Below are 17,044 nucleotides of genomic sequence, written 5' to 3' on the forward strand. Positions count from 1 at the left end.
TTTTGTTTGAATTTCGTATTTTCATTTCAGTTAAAACTGTTATTTTTAGTCACTTTTTTGTGCGTGTCCAGATGTCTAAATGTTTTAATTTCAGTTTTAAATTGAGTCATTTTAGTACATCAAGTGAAACTAGACACCCAAGCAACCATCCAAAACACCCTAGCAACCATCCAAAACACCCTAGCAACTGCACAGCAACACCCTAGCAACCAGCCAAAACATGGGTTCTCGTTTCTCATGTTGGTGTGATAAAGCCTGTGTTTAACATCTGAAGTATGTTTAATAGTTTGAAGATTTTGGTAGGTGTAAACTGGTGTTAAGTTTTAGAAATGACTTTGTTTCACTGATATGTGGAAAGCTGATCTTCATCTTCCAGTGTTTTATCATCAATTCACTGCATAAAATGATGCCCTTGTCAATATTTCCGTTCTGTGTTCCAGCACAAATATCTAAAGTTCATGAAAATTATTTTATTTTTCTGACCCCACCAGCAGACATTTCCTCTTGTTTTAAGCACAAAGTCACTTCACTTTAATCAGTTTCTCAAAAAAGCAAGACGTCTTTTGTCACATCATGGCGCTTCTCCAGTGAATATATCGTGATGTAAGAATGTTTAGATGTTTGTACAGGAAAACAGACTGATTCATGACGAGCATCAGCAGATCTGCTGCTGTGATGGAGATGAAGCGCGGCTCTGATAAAGCTCTCAGTGCATCTGAAGCTGCAGGAGTTTGTGTTGAACAGCAGGATTCACTCTCAGTGTTTACAGGATTGAGTTGTTGCGCGTCTGTCCCGTCACGCGTCATCAGCGGCGTCAAACCCGCGGGTCCTGAGCAGCAGCAGCAGTGTGAATCTCATGTACAGCACTAAACCGCAGTTGTTTTATTTGACGTGCTCACGGAAGCCGCGTGTTTGACGTGTTTAATCCGTCCTAAAGGTGTCCAAACACTAATTATCGACAGCTGCTCTGCTTCCCCAGTACTGTCAGTCACACTAACCAGAGGACGATCGAAAACTCCAGCAGACACGCATCTCACAAATCCAGACATTATGACGTGGATGTTACGTCACGAGAACGAACGGTAGAGATAAAACACAAGATGAACGTCTGAATGGATGACTGGAGACCAAACGTCTCAGACCACTAGAGGAAATACTCACATTCTGTGTTTTTCTAGGGTTAGGGTTATAACAAGTCATAAGGGTCATTTTTTTGAAACTGAGATTTGTACATCACCTGAAATCTGAATAAATAAGCTTAGGATAGGACAATATTTGGCTGAGATACAAATATTTGCAAATCTGGAATCTGAGGGTGCAAAAAAAATCTAAATATTGAGAAAATCACTTTCAAAGTTGTCCAAATGAAGTTCTTAGCAATGCGTATTACTAATCAAACATCAAGTTTGATAAATATTACAGCAGGAAATTTACAAAATATCAACATGGAACACGATATTTACTTAATATCCTAATGATTTTTGGCCTAAAAGAAACATTGATCATTTTGACCCATACAATGTATTGTTGGCTGTTGCTACAAATATACCTGTGATATTTAAGACTGGTTTTGTGCTCCAGGATCACAAATTATGAGTCAGTGAAAGTTGCAGTGGAAAATAAAATGAGAGAATGACTCAGTACTTGGTGTTTTCAGCACCTCTGGAGTCAGGGTTATTATAGGTAACCAACCAACCAACAAACATTAACTGAAATAAAATAAAATAAAATAAAATAAATAAATAAAAATCATGTAGTTTAACTTTAAAAAATTGAATTAAAAAACCATATAGACAAATAGCACAAACTACAACTATAAAAGTATAAAAAAAGACACATCATTACATAAATACAATCTAATTATAGATAAAATTGAAAGCTCTAGGTTTTAAATAAAAACTGTCCAGGTTTATAATAAGTTTGAATCTCAAATTTCAAAGTGTTCTCAGATATTTGGACAAAAAATGTCCTAAACCTAACCATATCCATAATCATAATTCATGCTGATGTCACAGAAACAGCACATAGAAGCTCTTATTGATCCTCCAAAATCATAAGCATTCACTGTTTCTGCTCCTCACTCAAATATTCCCTCATCTGTACGAGATGAAGCCGTTAAACACACAAGAACAAACCAAACGAGTGAGACAAACCCGTTTACAGGCAAATCACTGATAATCCATAATCCTCATCCACCTTAAACTCACTTCACATCTCAGATCTGCTCAGCTTTTCACACCAGAAGGTGTGATCGCCGGCAGACCGCGTGTCTGGATTTCAGTAGATTACGAACGCTCGTCTGTCGCTTCTGATTAAACGAGTTCAGGGCGGACAGTCAGACCCCGGCCTGTGTTGGCCGTGGATTGTGTGAATGCGTGCGGTCGCTCTGGAAGCGCATTTACAGTTTAGTGGCAATGAGTTTGATCTTGTTTGTGGATCTCAGAGCCACATGGTGGGAATGACGGGATCCCGGCCAGCGCGTATCAGTGTCTCCATCCGTCTCTCACACACGCCGCTTTCCAAAGGCGGCCGGTGAAAGGTTGAAACCCGAGCCCTGCATCTCTGGAGCATGAGCTTCAATCCATGTGCAGGAGAAACAGCTCTCAGTGCAGCAGAATCCACAACAAATCCAGCCGTGCCGATTCTGCTGCACATTAAACATTCAGCACTGCTGATCTCACCGTTACACAGATCTGTGTCCACAGCGCTTTATACAGCACAGACGGATTTAAAGCAGCTTAAACAAGAAAATAACAGATGATGCAAACCTCATCAAGTATAAAACTAAATCAGCTGTAAAATCCAAAATGCAAATTCAGCTCAATCTGACTCCAGTTATTTTAGTCTCACTGAGATACTTGAATTCAGTTTTTAATATTTTCTGCTTTCATGTTCATTTTAGACATGTCATTTTTATTAGGTTTTGTTGTTTATAAATGTGTTTTCATTCATTTTTATTTCAGTTTTAGTTATTTCAGCACATCAAGTAAAACTAAATGAAAAATATTGCCTCATCAACTAAATGAAATAAGGGTTTTTATCTCGATTTGTCAAAAACACTTGTAAACACTCAAATAAACACAACAGACTAGACTAGAATACATCCTGCTCATTGTTATAACAGGCAAATATTTACTGAAACAGCAATGTTTCAGACTAATTTTTTTATTTTGATATTTATACTTTACCATAATTACTGAAACACATTTTTGCAGCTGAGAGACTGTTTGCACATGCATGTACATTCACTGCTCACAGATGTGATATTACAGACAGAATCAGCAGGTCTGAATGTGATGCTTCATCTTGATCTCAAACACACAGAGACTCTGCTGGTCTGACACCTCACCGTCTGCAGTGTGTGCTACATATAAAACACACATCCATTCGAGCAGAACACACACACACACACACACACACACACCGAGCGATCGCAGCACACAGCATGTCAAACGTCTCACCTCAACTCTTCTGATCTCACGCTGCTTCTCTTCTCCTCCAGAGCGTCTGCTACTGTGATTCAGTCACATTCAGAGAGTGAATGACAGACAGACAGAGAGAGAGAGAGAGAGAGAGACGGTGGGGGCTGCAGTGGGAGGAGAGACAGCAGATATCAGAGCTACAGCTAAATATAACACACACACACACACACACTCAGGGCTCAGAAGAGTCCCAGGATGCACCTCATGAATGTCCAGAACTGCAATCTAGAGAAAGAAGAAGTGTGAGAATGTGTGTGTGTGTGTGTGTGTGTGAGAGAGAGAGAGAGAGAGAGAGAGTTTGTGTTTGTGCACCCAGTTATCAAAAATGTCAGTTCTTAGTTCTGTGCAGATGTTACATTGTATCATTTTGCAAACAAAATTTAAAAAAACATTGCATGAACGTCCACTGTAACACACTGTACGTCTGAGCGGGGGCGTTTCTGTGTTGTGTGTTTGTTTACGGGCCTCATAAAACACACAGCTGTCATTTTGTTTCTCCATCAGAAAATATCTTCTTTACATCGTATTTACGAGCCGTTACCATGGAGACGCTGTCAATCACACCTGTCGTACTTTTCACAGAACAAACCATGAGATTGGTTTGACATTGATGGGGCCATTGAAAGCCCACAGGAAATGACATCATCATCACAGTCACACGGTTTATTCAGAGAAATATTTAAACAAAGATTAAACTAGTGACAGATGAACCTAGAACACGCTCAGCGAAAATACTCAAAGAACAAGTAAAGTTTCTCAATTTTTTTTGAGTTTTTGAGTTGATAAAACAACAATAATCACATTTAAAATTAAGATATACAAGGCTGCACAAATAATTTAAATAAAACTCTAATTGTATATTTTTCTCATTCTTATTATATTAAGAAAAATTAAGTAAATAATAAATTATTATTATATTGTCATTTTTATTCATATTAATTGCATTATTAATTTGTCATTAAATTATTGTAATATGATATTAAAATCTCATGCTAACTTTTTGTAATTAAATATAATTAACTTATAATATAATAATAAACAATTAAAAATACAATAATATTAAAAAAGATATATTTTATTATTGTTGTTAATTTGTCATTCTTAATAATATTAATTATGTCTAAAGAAATGATTAAGTGATATATTACGTTAAAATCTCAGACGATAAATTATTAACATTATTATTATCATCATATTATTCTTATTAATATTCAGAATTATTATTTATAATTGTGTTATGAAATTATTGAAATATTAAGTCAAAATCTCAGGTGAATGTTTTTATAATTCACCAAGTATAATAATGGCATTATTATTTAAAAATATAATAATCATAGTATTACAGTAATCATTTTAATGATGTGTCGTTAAATTATTTATATATTCAGTTATGTAAGTTAAGTAAATATTTCGCATAAGTAGTTTGGCTGACAGAAATGTTGTGTAACGTGTGTAGTGAAGCGCTCGAGCTGCTGCTGATGTTCATGAGTGTGGAGCTGCTCATTCTCCTCATTGAGCACATAACACACTGAGCAGGGGGCACTAAAGATAACCAGCTCCAGCACATTCCCTACATCACTGACCCCAGATCACACTCTCACACATCTGAGCTTCTGCGGCTCTCAGCCTCTCCGTCAATCCCATCAGACTCAGAGCAGCTCCGTACTCACATCCCGACCATCTCAGCCGGTGTTTTTCCTCAGAAACGCCTCAGAGACATCTCCGGCCGTTCCCCGCGCTCATGTTCAGGTCCAGAAGTTTCCAGCTCTCATTTCTAGGAGGCTCTTTTCTATTTGCGTCTCTCGTCTAATTCAGGATCTCGCCGCACCTGAGGGGACGAAAACATCCGGCTAAAATTAGCCGTTCTATTCCCCGTCTTTACTGTGCAGCGGACGTGTCGTGACAGTTCCCCCTCATATAGTTTGATCTACGTGTGCGACGTGTTGTTTAAAGTGGCGGTCAATCGCGCGAGTTCTGATCCGCCTCGTGTCGTAATGAAGCGTAAAGCGTGAACGTAAATGTGTGTTTGCGTTTGTCTTTCCACACATGATGAAATGATGTTGTCAGAGGTCAGAGGGCAACAGGTTCAGTGTCTCTGCTTCATCAGATCATCTAAATTAGTCCACGGGTTGATCCAGCCTCGCACCGAGTCGTCTTACACCGGCCTGATCATCAGCGAGGGCCAAACGGCCCCAGGAAGAGTAGAGGGGCCCTTCACAAAGACATTCGTCACATAAGACTCTAGAGAAATTATTTAGCAAATAGTCAATTTGTGCTTAGTTTGCACTGCCATAAACTGCCAAACAAGCCCTTTGGTAGAAAAATATTTGAGTCTGTTCAGCAACACCTCTGCAACTATACTATATCTGTCAAAATATATTCACCTTTGATTTTCAAACCCAGAGCATGTGTTTGGAGTGACTTTCTTTTTGGTAATGTTTTCAACAGGCTAACAGAGTTTAAAGCACAGCGACAACTAGTGGATGTTTTCAGTATAGTAGCAGCGATGGCTCAACTACTGGATATTCAGCTCATTTCTCAATGTTCTCTGCCAAACAGAGATTTAAATTTAAAGGTGAATTTAAAGGTAAAATCTCACAAAATTTAAATCTGTACTTTTCCCACCCGTCCATGAGCGCATGCGTGTAGCGGATGAGAATGACTGACATCTGTCACTCATAATAAGCGCTGCTTCATCCAGTGAATGACTGTCGTGTGTCTCCATCTGCTGGTCACAGCAAGAAACACATTACAGCTGATCAACTTTCTGTCTGTCCGCTTGTACTTGATTTGCATGCTGTAAAGTGCTGTTGAAAACATTATTATTATTATTATTATTATTATTAAACTATATAAACTGTACAAATTAATAAAAAGTTGTCTCTTTCTTTCTCTGTATAATTTTGCTCTGCAATGTTTTAGACAAACTGTTGTACTGTTGTACAAACTGTAACTGTTGTAGTAAATCACTCAGACTGTATAGAGCGGTTGTATAAAATTCTCTCTAATATAAAATCTAACATAAAAATAAAAGTGCTCGCTTGTTTAAAGCAAACAGAACGCGCCCTTACTATAATACAAAAACTGTATCGTTGTGCATTGTGACAAAAATAAGGTTAGATTGATGTGCGCATGCTCAGTAGCCACAGCTGTCTCCCAGCAGAGCCAATGGGTGGAGCTTGACCTCCAGCTCCCCCTCGCGGGATGTAATGGGTGGAGCTAGAAACCCCAACCACACCTCTAACCCTATCACTAAACATAACACTCCACCGATTAGTTGCACAGAGGTGGAGCTGGAGAAGGTCAAACTCCGCCCATTACATCTGGAGAGGAGGAGCTACTTGAAGATCCCGTCACCTGCGCGCTGCTGTTGGCGCACTTTTACACTTACACAAAGAGACAAGTGTGCACGCAAACCAATGAGCAGAGACAGCGCAGTAGAGCGCAAAGAAAATAGAGCCGGGATTGAGAAGAACCTGTCTTTATCACTGAAGGATCTTAACAAGCATTTGAACAGGTATTACTAATAACAATAATATAATATAATAAGCAGTATTTCTGATTATGGATTGGGTTTCAAAAAGGAGCACTGAAATTCGGTTAGTGTGTCCACAGAAGTGTGTGAAAATGCAGACAGGTTGTGTGACGTCACGACAATGCCAAAATACAACTTTTTAATACATTTAAAGCAAGGTATGTTACTGTAACATATGCTGAATTTTTACTATCATCACTGCATTTCTCTGGTACTCAGGCGTACTTAATATTTCATATGCAAAGCCATGGACGTGTCACTGTGGTTTTGGTACCTTCATGTTCAGTGTTTTGATGCACGTTTGGTTTGTGTCTTCAGTTCAAAGTCATTCGTAAGCTTCACATGCAGGTATAAGTTAATAAAGATGTACTTTGTTGCTTCTAAATAAAAGGATGCACGTTTGTTTTCAACAGTTTGTGGGTAAATACTCATTTCTGGTGTTCTGAAGTACTGAGGGAAAAGCTTTGATCGCGGAGGGCCGCTGTCCTGCAGAGTTTAGCTGGCACCGTAATCAAACACACCTGCCGTTGCTTTCTAGTGATCTTGAAGGCATTGATTAACTTGTTGAGGTGTGTTTGATTAGGGTTGGCGCTAAACTCTGCAGGACTGAAGTTGCTCCTGCTCTGAACAAAACAGTGAGTGAACTTTGGAAATACCGTAGCTCAGATTGAACCCTGAACGACTCCTGGGCGTTTTGCCCATTTTTACACATTCAGTGGCAGAATACAACTCTGTAATTAATGCTCTGACATCGATTTTCTAGTCTAGAAATATCATCCGTTTAGTTGATCCTGTGCTGTATTGAGCGTTTCACACAGGATTTAGTGAGACTGTGGTGGGTGAATCTCAGTCCTGTTGGTCTGGTGCAAATTCAGAGCTTTAACTACACTTGCATTGAGTAAAACGTTTTGCTTTGACTTGCATTTGGACTTTAAAGTGGACTTTTTAGCTGTGAAAGTGGCTTAGGCCACATCACATTCACACTGCTGTTTTTAGGAAGCAAAACAATTTAAATATAAGAAAAATAATACATTATTATCATCACTAATACAACAGCGCTGTAAAAATGTAAATGAAAATGAATATTTTCATATGTACAATACACATGTCTTCCTTTCACTACTTGCAAGTTTGGAAGTTTGAAACTTCAAGCTCGTTTGAGGGGGAAAAAAATGCAGTTTCTTTGGAAACAGTTTTACAAATACATCTTACAAATCTAGACTGATTTACACTTGTTTGATGTCAGTAACTTCCCTCCATTTCGTTGCTGTACGAGTGTTTACTCCTGGTGAAATCAGGCTGAACTGGACTGTTCTAAACTTGGATTCCACTATAATATGAAATCTCAAAATAATATATGTATTACTTACTGCCGTTGTATGGGGTGGGCTAAAACTGTGTTGCACTGTGGGATATGGAGCTGCCTGATGTGTACGTCAGACCCTCAGTCAGAATCAAGGGATTGAGGGGGTCTGTCGATATTCGTTCATTCACTTAAAGAAGTGGAACGCACTTGAAAATGGTGGCGGGGATTCCCTGAGCGGAAGTGTGCAGGCGGTGTTTGTCTAAAAGCAAATGCTATAATCATCTAACCACAGAAATGTCATGAAAAGGTGAAGTAAAGCAGAACTGGTGCACATCACTTTCTCAAATGTGCATTGAACTTAGGGCAGTTACAATATCTACTTTTTGTTGTGCGATATATTGCACCAAAATTAATTGTGATAAATGATATTACTGTCATTTTAAGATCATTTTTACACCAGTGACAGTCTAACAACATGATAGCATAATAATGCAAGTACACTGCTTCAAAGAACAAAGAATGTTTTATTCCTAAAGGAGAAGTCCACTTCCAAAACAAAGATTGACATATAACTTACTCACCCCCTTGTCATCCAAGATGTTCATGTCTGTCTTTCTTCAGTCGTAAAGAAATTATGTTTTTTTGAGGAAAACATTTCAGCATTATTCTCCATATAATGGACTGATATGGTGCCCCGATTTTGAACTTCCAAAATGCAGTTTAAATGCAGCTTCAAACGATCACAAATGCGGTTGTAAATGATCCCAGCCAAGGAAGAAGGGTCTTATCTAGCGAAACCATCAGTTATTTTCATAAAAATAATACAATTTATATACTTTTTTCACACCAAATGTTTTTTAGGTCTAAAAAAAGAGCAGTGCGTTGCGTTTTTTTTGTATGTTGCTAGACAACCATCAAATCAGCTGTCCCGTCAGTCTAATCAAAGGATTATAGAGCGAGCACTCTAAAATCTTTGGGTTTTGCTGTTAACTAATTTGTCATATCAGCAAAAACCTTGAAAAAAAATACAGCTTCGCGATAGACACCGAAAGTTTCTCCTCCATCACTGCAGTCTGCCTCTCACTGCAAAAACATGTTCTGTCTGATCGGGGCCTTACTCTGTCTGAACTCTGTTTTTGTTCTGGTTCATGTCAGTTAGTGTATGTGGAAAAACTCCCATCTCATGTTCTCCCTCAACTTCAAAATCGTCCTATATCACTGTTTTACCTTTTTTGTTAAGGGTGTTTGATCTTCTTTGCATGTTCACTTTGCAAACACTGTGTCGGTACTTCTATATCTGATACCAGATCTATTTTAATTGTTAGGCAGATTCTGATAAAGGAACACCAGCCTGTTTACCTTGTGTGGCTTAATGCAGGATCTTTCTGGGGTAACGATGTTGCCAGCTGTGAAAAACATTCTTTCTGAGCTGGTACTTGTTGCACAAATGCACGTGTATTTTTGTGCTAACTTGGCTATTAGGGGAAATCTTCTATGGTTATTACGCCACTACATCAGGGGATCAGATGGTGCATCGAGTGCATCTTCTTTGCCGCTGTCGCCTCTGGCTTGCTTAGTTGGGAACAGTTCATTTCCAGCGATATCGTCGACTGAACTGAGCTGGATGATGACATCACTGAATTCAATGATGAACGGCCTGTAACTTAAAATGGAGTGTTTACTGTTGTCCTTTTGCATTATTGACACTATTTTCCTCTTTAATACTGTAAAGTTGCTTTGACACAATCTGTTGAAAGTGCTATATAAATAAAGGTGACTTGACTTCCTGGAGGAACTTGGTCCTGTGCTCTCGTTGGAACTGATGCCTGAGTCTGGTGACTTGTAAGTTGGGTTCTTCTGTTCTGAAGAAGGTCACGCAGCCTCGTACAGATTCAGATCCTTCATTTCCCCCTGCAGCTTTAACACAGCTCTACCCCAACAAATACTACGTTTTAAATTTCGAAGCATTTTCAAAAATTTACATATATTGTGCGATAAATAGATATATTGAACCTATTTGAAATTACAGCACAGGCAGAGATTCGGTGTGCTTTACAATGAAGCTGTGGCAGGACAGATTAGAAAGTTCTTTATTTAATGCAAGATTTTCTGTTCATTAGGACCAAATGACATTGTGTCCGGTGTTGGGGTAAGTTAATTTAAAATGTACTGCATTACAATGTTGCGTTACTCCCTAAAAAAATAACTAATTATGTTACTTAGTTACTTTTTTAGAAAGTAATGTATTACATTATTTTTGTGTTATTTTTTTCTCATCTGGACTGGGCTTGTTTTTTGTTTTTAATATAAAACAAGTTATATTTTTGGCAAAGGTAAATTGTAAATTTCACACCAAAAGTGAAATGAATACGCCTCAGGCTGAGGGAGATGTAAATTCACGTCCGTACAGTAGAGGACGGCGCTCAAACAAACAAACCTTTCGGCTGTGTTGCCCTTCTGGATTGCATGAAGAACAGGACGCAGGAGAAGAAGATTGAATAAAGGATATTTGTGTTATTTAACACATGTAATTCTTGCAGGTTTGCATCATATTCGGAGTTTGCATGTCACTGTTTTTATTCATTTCGATGTTGAATCTGTTTTTGTGAGTGAGATGAGGAAGCAACTGGTGTTACTGGTATCAACTTTACCCCCAACACTGATCACTGATTGTGTCAATGATGAAATATGCATTTCTGTAAAGCTGCTTTGAAAATATATGTACTGTGAAAAATGTGCACAAATAACAATGGACTGAACATTAATTTTAACTGGTTTTCTTAACACAGCAGAATGACAAAGCGATTGGAAAATGATGGGAGAGAGAATGAAAATGAAGGGAGAATGTCACCGAAAAAGAGATGCATTGGAGGTAGGACAATATTTCATTTCTTTTACTTTATTAGACAGTGTGCTTCTCAGTTTTCAATAAGATTTACACATTTTTTTTTAACAGATGGTGACAGCATGCAAATGCATTTTGAAAACACAACATTTCAACAGCATAATCTTCCCCATAATAATAATAATAATAATAGTTTGATATCACCTGGACAACAGATTTATAACCCAAATATGAAGTATAACTTCACAATTGAGCAGAAGGATGGCAGTACAGCATTTGCTCCAAACATAGTAGGAACAAACATAACTGGTGACGTTAACATGAACCTACATGTGGTGAGTGTCTGATCACTAACATACTGTAAAACCATACATTTAGCAGAGTTACTCAGTTAAGATGATTTATGTGTATGTTATGTTTCTTCAGCCAGGTGTCCAGGTGTCTCACTCTACAGTAAACAAACAGGGTAAGAATAATTGTAGAACACTATTAATTCATAAAATGAAATGAAATGCTCCTATTAATAATTTGACTTTCCAAATTTGTCCTGATTTTTAGAAGTTCTTAAGACTGTAAAGAATAAGATAAAATCAAGAGTGATGGAGGACTCCGAGAGGATTTTGGAGGGCAGCGCATCACAGTCGGTCTCTCTAAACGAGATCTACACACAGCTGTTCATCATCAATGATGAGTCGGACCCCATCAACAGAGAACACGAAGTCTGGCAGATCGAGGTGACGCATGATTTCGACACGTCAGCGCAGAAAATCATAAACTATAATGAAATCTTTCAACCGCCTGTGGGTGAGAGCAGAATTATAAAGACCGTTTTAACTAAAGGAATTGCCGGAATTGGGAAAACGTTCACCGTGAAGAAGTTTCTCCTCGACTGGGCGAGCGGAGAAGCCAGTCAAGATCTAGACTTTGTGTTTCTGCTGCCGTTCAGAGAGCTGAACTTGCTTGAGGAAGAAAAGCAGAATCTTTTTGACCTGATCTGTGTGTTTTACGCTGAGTTTAGAGAGGCGAGAGAGATCCCTGATTGGATCTGCAATAGGAAAGTTCTGTTCATCTTAGATGGTCTGGATGAATATAAAAAGGATTTGAACTTTAAGAGCAGCATTTTGTCGGATGTGACTAAAGAGGCCACAGTGGATGTCCTTCTAGTAAACCTTCTGCAAGGAAAGCTGCTTCCATCCGCACGCGTGTGGATCACCAGCCGTCCTGTCGCAACTGTACAGCTTCCGACTGACATCTTCAGAAATGGGTACATCACACAGATCAGAGGATTCACAGATGAGCAAAAGCAGGAGTACTTCACCAGGCAGTTTGAGGATCCAGAGCTAAGAAAAGAAGTCATCCGTCACCTGAAGTCTCACAAGAGCCTGTGGATATTGTGCCACATACCTCTGTTTTGCTGGATTTCATCGGTTGTTCTCAAAGACATCATCGGAAGTCAAAATAAACACAGAAACATGCCATCAAATATGACGGAAATGTACATCCACTATCTGCTCATTCAGACTGGGCTGAGCCACAAGAAATATCAAGGGGAAGAGCTGTCGCAAGAAGACGCTCTCCAGAAACATGAAGAAGTGATTATGAAACTGGCAGAGCTGGCATACAGGCAGCTGAAGGAGCAGTGTGCCATCTTCAGAGAAGAAGACTTGAAGAAATATAACATCTCTGCAGATGAAGCGTCCCAGTATCCTGGCGTCATTACCTGTGTCTCAGAGCGCAAATTTGGATATAACAGGTCCAAACTTTTCAGCTTTGTTCATCTCAGTGTCCAGGAATTTTTTGCAGCCATGTTTGCATTTCAAGAATTTCTATCAAAAAATCAAGACTGCCTGGAATTAATTGTGTCTGAAAAGAGGCAGAAGTCTAAATTGTGTGATTTTCTCAAAAGTTTGATTAATGAGGCCTTGAAAAGCAAAAATGGACACTTGGACCTTTTTAACTGTTTTGCCTTTGGGATTTCTTGTGATTCCAGCAGAAAAATACTTGAAGGATTCCTGCCTCCAATCAGGAGCAGTAGTTCAGATGATCACAGAAAAGTGGCCACATACATTAAGTCCTTGAAGAGAAAAGGTCTGTCTTCCGAGAGATGCATCGGTCTTGTTCGTTGCCTGGTGGAGCTCAAGAACCGGTCGTTTTTACAGGAAATGCATGAGCTTGAACGCTCGCAGTGCAAAGAGCCACTCACACTGTTCCAGTGCTCGCTTCTGGCTTACCAGTTTGTGATGTCAGATACGAAACACAGTGAGTTTGATCTCAGGAAATACAACATCAACTTAGACGGGTTTCAGAGATTCTCCCCAGCCATCATGTGCTTCACAAAGGCTCTGTAAGTACTATGATGTTAAATATGTTTAACATTTTTCATGAAATATTCTGCAAATTTTAATATAACAGAGTTTAAATGCAACAAACTTGCAACAGTTAAATGGAGCATTTTACAGGTTTAATGCTAAATCCTAACAGTTTTAATGCATAACCGTAACAGCTTTCAATGAAAGTTGTGACAGTTTTAATGTGAAATTGTAACAGTGAAATGCAAAATTGTAGCGGTTTAAAAGCAAAGTTTTAACAGTTTACATGTAAGACTGTATCAGTTTTGATGCAAGTCGTGACTGTTTTAATACAAAATTTAAACCATTTAAAAGCAACATTTTAAGTATAAAAGCAAAATTTCAGTAGTTTAAATGCAAAATTTGAGTAGTTTTAATGCAAAACTGTAACAGATTAAGTACAAAATTCCAACAGTAAAATGCTAAACTGACTGTTTTACTTTAAAATCGTAACAGTTTTAATGTGAAATTGTAACAGTTAAAGTACAAAATTTCAACAGTAAAATGCTAAATTGCTCAATTTTAATGCAAGATTGTAACACTGTTAATGAAATACTGACAGACTCAAAGGAAGCAGCTTGACAGAGCAGCACTGTGAGATCCTGAGTCATTACCTGTCATCACAAAACTCTCACCTGACTGATCTCGATCTGAGTCACAATGGTCTGGGTCTGTCTGCACTGAAGAAACTTTCCAAGACACTCTGTGATCCCAACTGCCAGATTGAGGTGCTGAACCTGAGCCACAATAACTTCCAGAGTCAGGACATGGAGCTGATCAGGGATGTGCTTTCTGGAGAAAACATGAATCTGAGAGTCCTGGATCTGAGCGACAATCCTCTACAGGATCCAGGAGTGAAAATACTCTCAGCGGGACTGAAGAGCCCTCAATGTCATCTTGAAGATCTGAAGTAAGTCAGACTAATCACAAACATCAGAGTCCAAACACGGATAAAGAGATGAATTTGGCAGAACGTGCTGATGTGTTTTTGCATTAAAGGCTTTCAGGCTGCCAGATTAAAGAAGGAGTTTATCAGCTGGTGTCGTCTTTGAAGGACAATTCATATCTGAGAAAGTTGGACCTGCGCTATAATGATCTTGGAGACATTGGACAGGAGATTCTGCAGCGTGAGCGGCTCTCACTGAGGTACTGGAGCTTGTTTCTGCTGTTGTTTGTTTATGAAAAGTAGATAAATACATCTATTGCATCCCGTGGCAGACTTTGATTCTTCCCAGATACACCAGTAAGTGTTTACCATTCATAAACAGCATCTATAGGTTCAGAGTTTAGTTGAAACTACCACAACAGTCATGTCTCGACTATTAGAACAAGACTTATAACACAGAACGTATAACAGAACAAGAACGTATAACACAGATCAGTGCAGGAAACTCAACTGGACTGTATCATTCACTTAATACTTATAAACTGTTATGATTATTTGTTCTTGTGTGTTCTGTGATGGGACTCTCCTTTTGTTTTAAAGTGTGATAGTGCTCTTAACTCTCTTCTCTAACTAGTATTTCCACTGGAGGAGAATGCAGTCACCAACCAGGACTGGATAAATGTGAGTTTTTACAAATGAATGTTTTTAAATCAACATCAAGATTGTAGGTTATGAATGTGTATTTTTACAGCTAAAGCTATTCTCATCTTTGCATTGACTTTGTATGTAATCTGCTCACACTTCTGATGTGCACACTTCATAAGCACTATGCAAATAAATGTGAGTTTTCTGATAAATCTCTGTTTTTAGATTTTGTAGCGCTCACCTTTGACCCCCAGACGGCTAATGATCTCCTCTATCTGAGCGAAAACAACACTAAAGTCACTCGTCAGAGAGAGAAACAACGACTTCCTGCTAATGACGAGAGATTCGACAAGTGCAACCAGGTCCTGTGCCGCCAGCCGCTGATTGGACGCTGCTTCTTTATCGTGGATGTGATTGGTCGAGATGTGCATGTGGGCGTGGCCTGTAAGGCAATGGACAGGAAGGGAGCGAGTGACACCGTCTGTCTGGGACACAATAAGATGTCATGGAGTTTACATTTGTCAGATAATTTATATGTAGCTCATCACAACAATAAAACTGTATCGATTCAATCAGAGTCTTCAGTCAGAAATCTGGGTGTGTTTGTGAACCGGGACGCAGGTTCTGTTTGCTTCTATATGTTGAGTCCACAGTATAAACTCTTGTACGTGTTTGATGCAGATTTTCCTGAGGACCAGGAGCTTTACACTGCGTTCAGGATTCAGGAGCCAAACAGCTCAGTCATTCTCAGGCAAGAATCACAATAAATGTATGCACAGTTACTGTGTGATTGATTCCTCACATCTGGATCAGGCTTATAATATCAACCTGCTGGATCTGGTGAAAGAAACCAGCTAGGAACCACCAAAAACATGACGTCAGTCATCATGAACACCAAACAGCAGATCTGAACCAGAACTGACACAAGAGATCAAATATATTTGCTTTAATTGAATCTAATGCAGTTTCTGTTTATTGGACTGATTCTTTTAATATCCAGAAATCAAACTGTAAAAACTGTAAAACTATTGTTTGGGTCATTATCAAAAACAATGTAATGTTCATGATTCAGTGGTAGTGCTGTATTAAACAAAACTATTTCAATTTTAGTCTGTTAAACCAGTTGCTTGTGTCTTTGTGTTCTTTACAATATATACTGAAAATGGTATGAGATGACTGAATGCTTTCAACTGATTTCTTATTGAACTGTCAGCAACTGAAATGCAGTGCTCAAACTGCTCAAGCTGTATCGTAAATCTTTTTTTTTTCATCTGATTTCTTTATTTTATTAAACAGAACAAAACATCGAATCATTAAGGTAGTACAGTAGCTTATTTAAAAACAAAACAAAAAAAAGAAGTATACACAGATAAAATCCCTTAAAGGGGTCATCGGATGCCTATTTTCCATATGATTCATATGATATGATTCTTTAGGGTCTTAATGAAAAGTCTATAATATATTTTGGTTAAAAATTCTCAATGGTTGTGTAAAACAACACCCTTTTTACCTTGACAAAATCAGCTCTGCAAAAATAATCTCATTCTAAGGGGTTGTTCCTTTAAATGCGAATGAGCTTTGCTCGCCCCGCCCCTCTCTTCTGCTCAGAGATGACTCACTTCTGCTGTAAGTGAAGCTGGATCATGAATGATTCTCGTGAACATAGACGGATATATGTGACCCTGGACCACAAAACCAGTCATAAGGGTCAATTTTTCCAAATTGAGATTTATACATCATCTGAAAGCTGAATAAATAATCTTTCCACTGATATGTGATTTGTTAGGATAGGACTATATTTGGTCGATATATAACTATTTGAATATCTAGAATCTGAGGGTGCTAAAAAGTCAAAATACTGAGAAAATCACCTTTAAAGTTGTCCAGATACAGTTCTTAACAATGCATATTATTAATCAAAAATTAAGTTTTTATATATTTACAGTAGGAAATTTACAAAATATCTTAATGGAACACGATCTTCACTTAATATCCTA

General features: G+C 38.4%; 2 protein-coding genes across 3 annotated transcripts in view; one reads left to right on the top strand and one right to left on the bottom strand.

Annotated features, from left to right (window-relative positions):
* The window catches only part of filip1l (filamin A interacting protein 1-like), a 40,882-nt gene extending 37,303 nt beyond the window's left edge, over positions 1 to 3,579 (bottom strand). The window contains exon 1 of one of the 2 annotated variants that reach the window (XM_051123451.1): positions 3,462 to 3,579. The gene's annotated coding sequence lies outside the window, so the exon portion shown is untranslated. The remainder of the gene's footprint in view (positions 1 to 3,461) is intronic. The other variant, XM_051123452.1, reaches the window with a different exon arrangement.
* A 3,301-nt stretch (positions 3,580 to 6,880) lies between these two features.
* On the top strand, positions 6,881 to 16,113 carry LOC127173531 (NACHT, LRR and PYD domains-containing protein 3). The gene is made up of 9 exons (XM_051123454.1): positions 6,881 to 6,999; positions 11,113 to 11,195; positions 11,280 to 11,503; positions 11,595 to 11,634; positions 11,727 to 13,512; positions 14,079 to 14,426; positions 14,516 to 14,662; positions 15,037 to 15,083; positions 15,273 to 16,113. Exons 1-9 carry the CDS (start codon positions 6,902 to 6,904, stop codon positions 15,812 to 15,814), a joined length of 3,315 nt encoding a protein of 1,104 aa, XP_050979411.1. The 5' UTR covers positions 6,881 to 6,901; the 3' UTR covers positions 15,815 to 16,113.
* Positions 16,114 to 17,044: the final 931 nt, after the last annotated feature.

This window comes from Labeo rohita, chromosome 11 (assembly GCF_022985175.1).
Source record: "Labeo rohita strain BAU-BD-2019 chromosome 11, IGBB_LRoh.1.0, whole genome shotgun sequence".
Classification (NCBI taxonomy): Eukaryota; Metazoa; Chordata; class Actinopteri; order Cypriniformes; family Cyprinidae; genus Labeo; species Labeo rohita.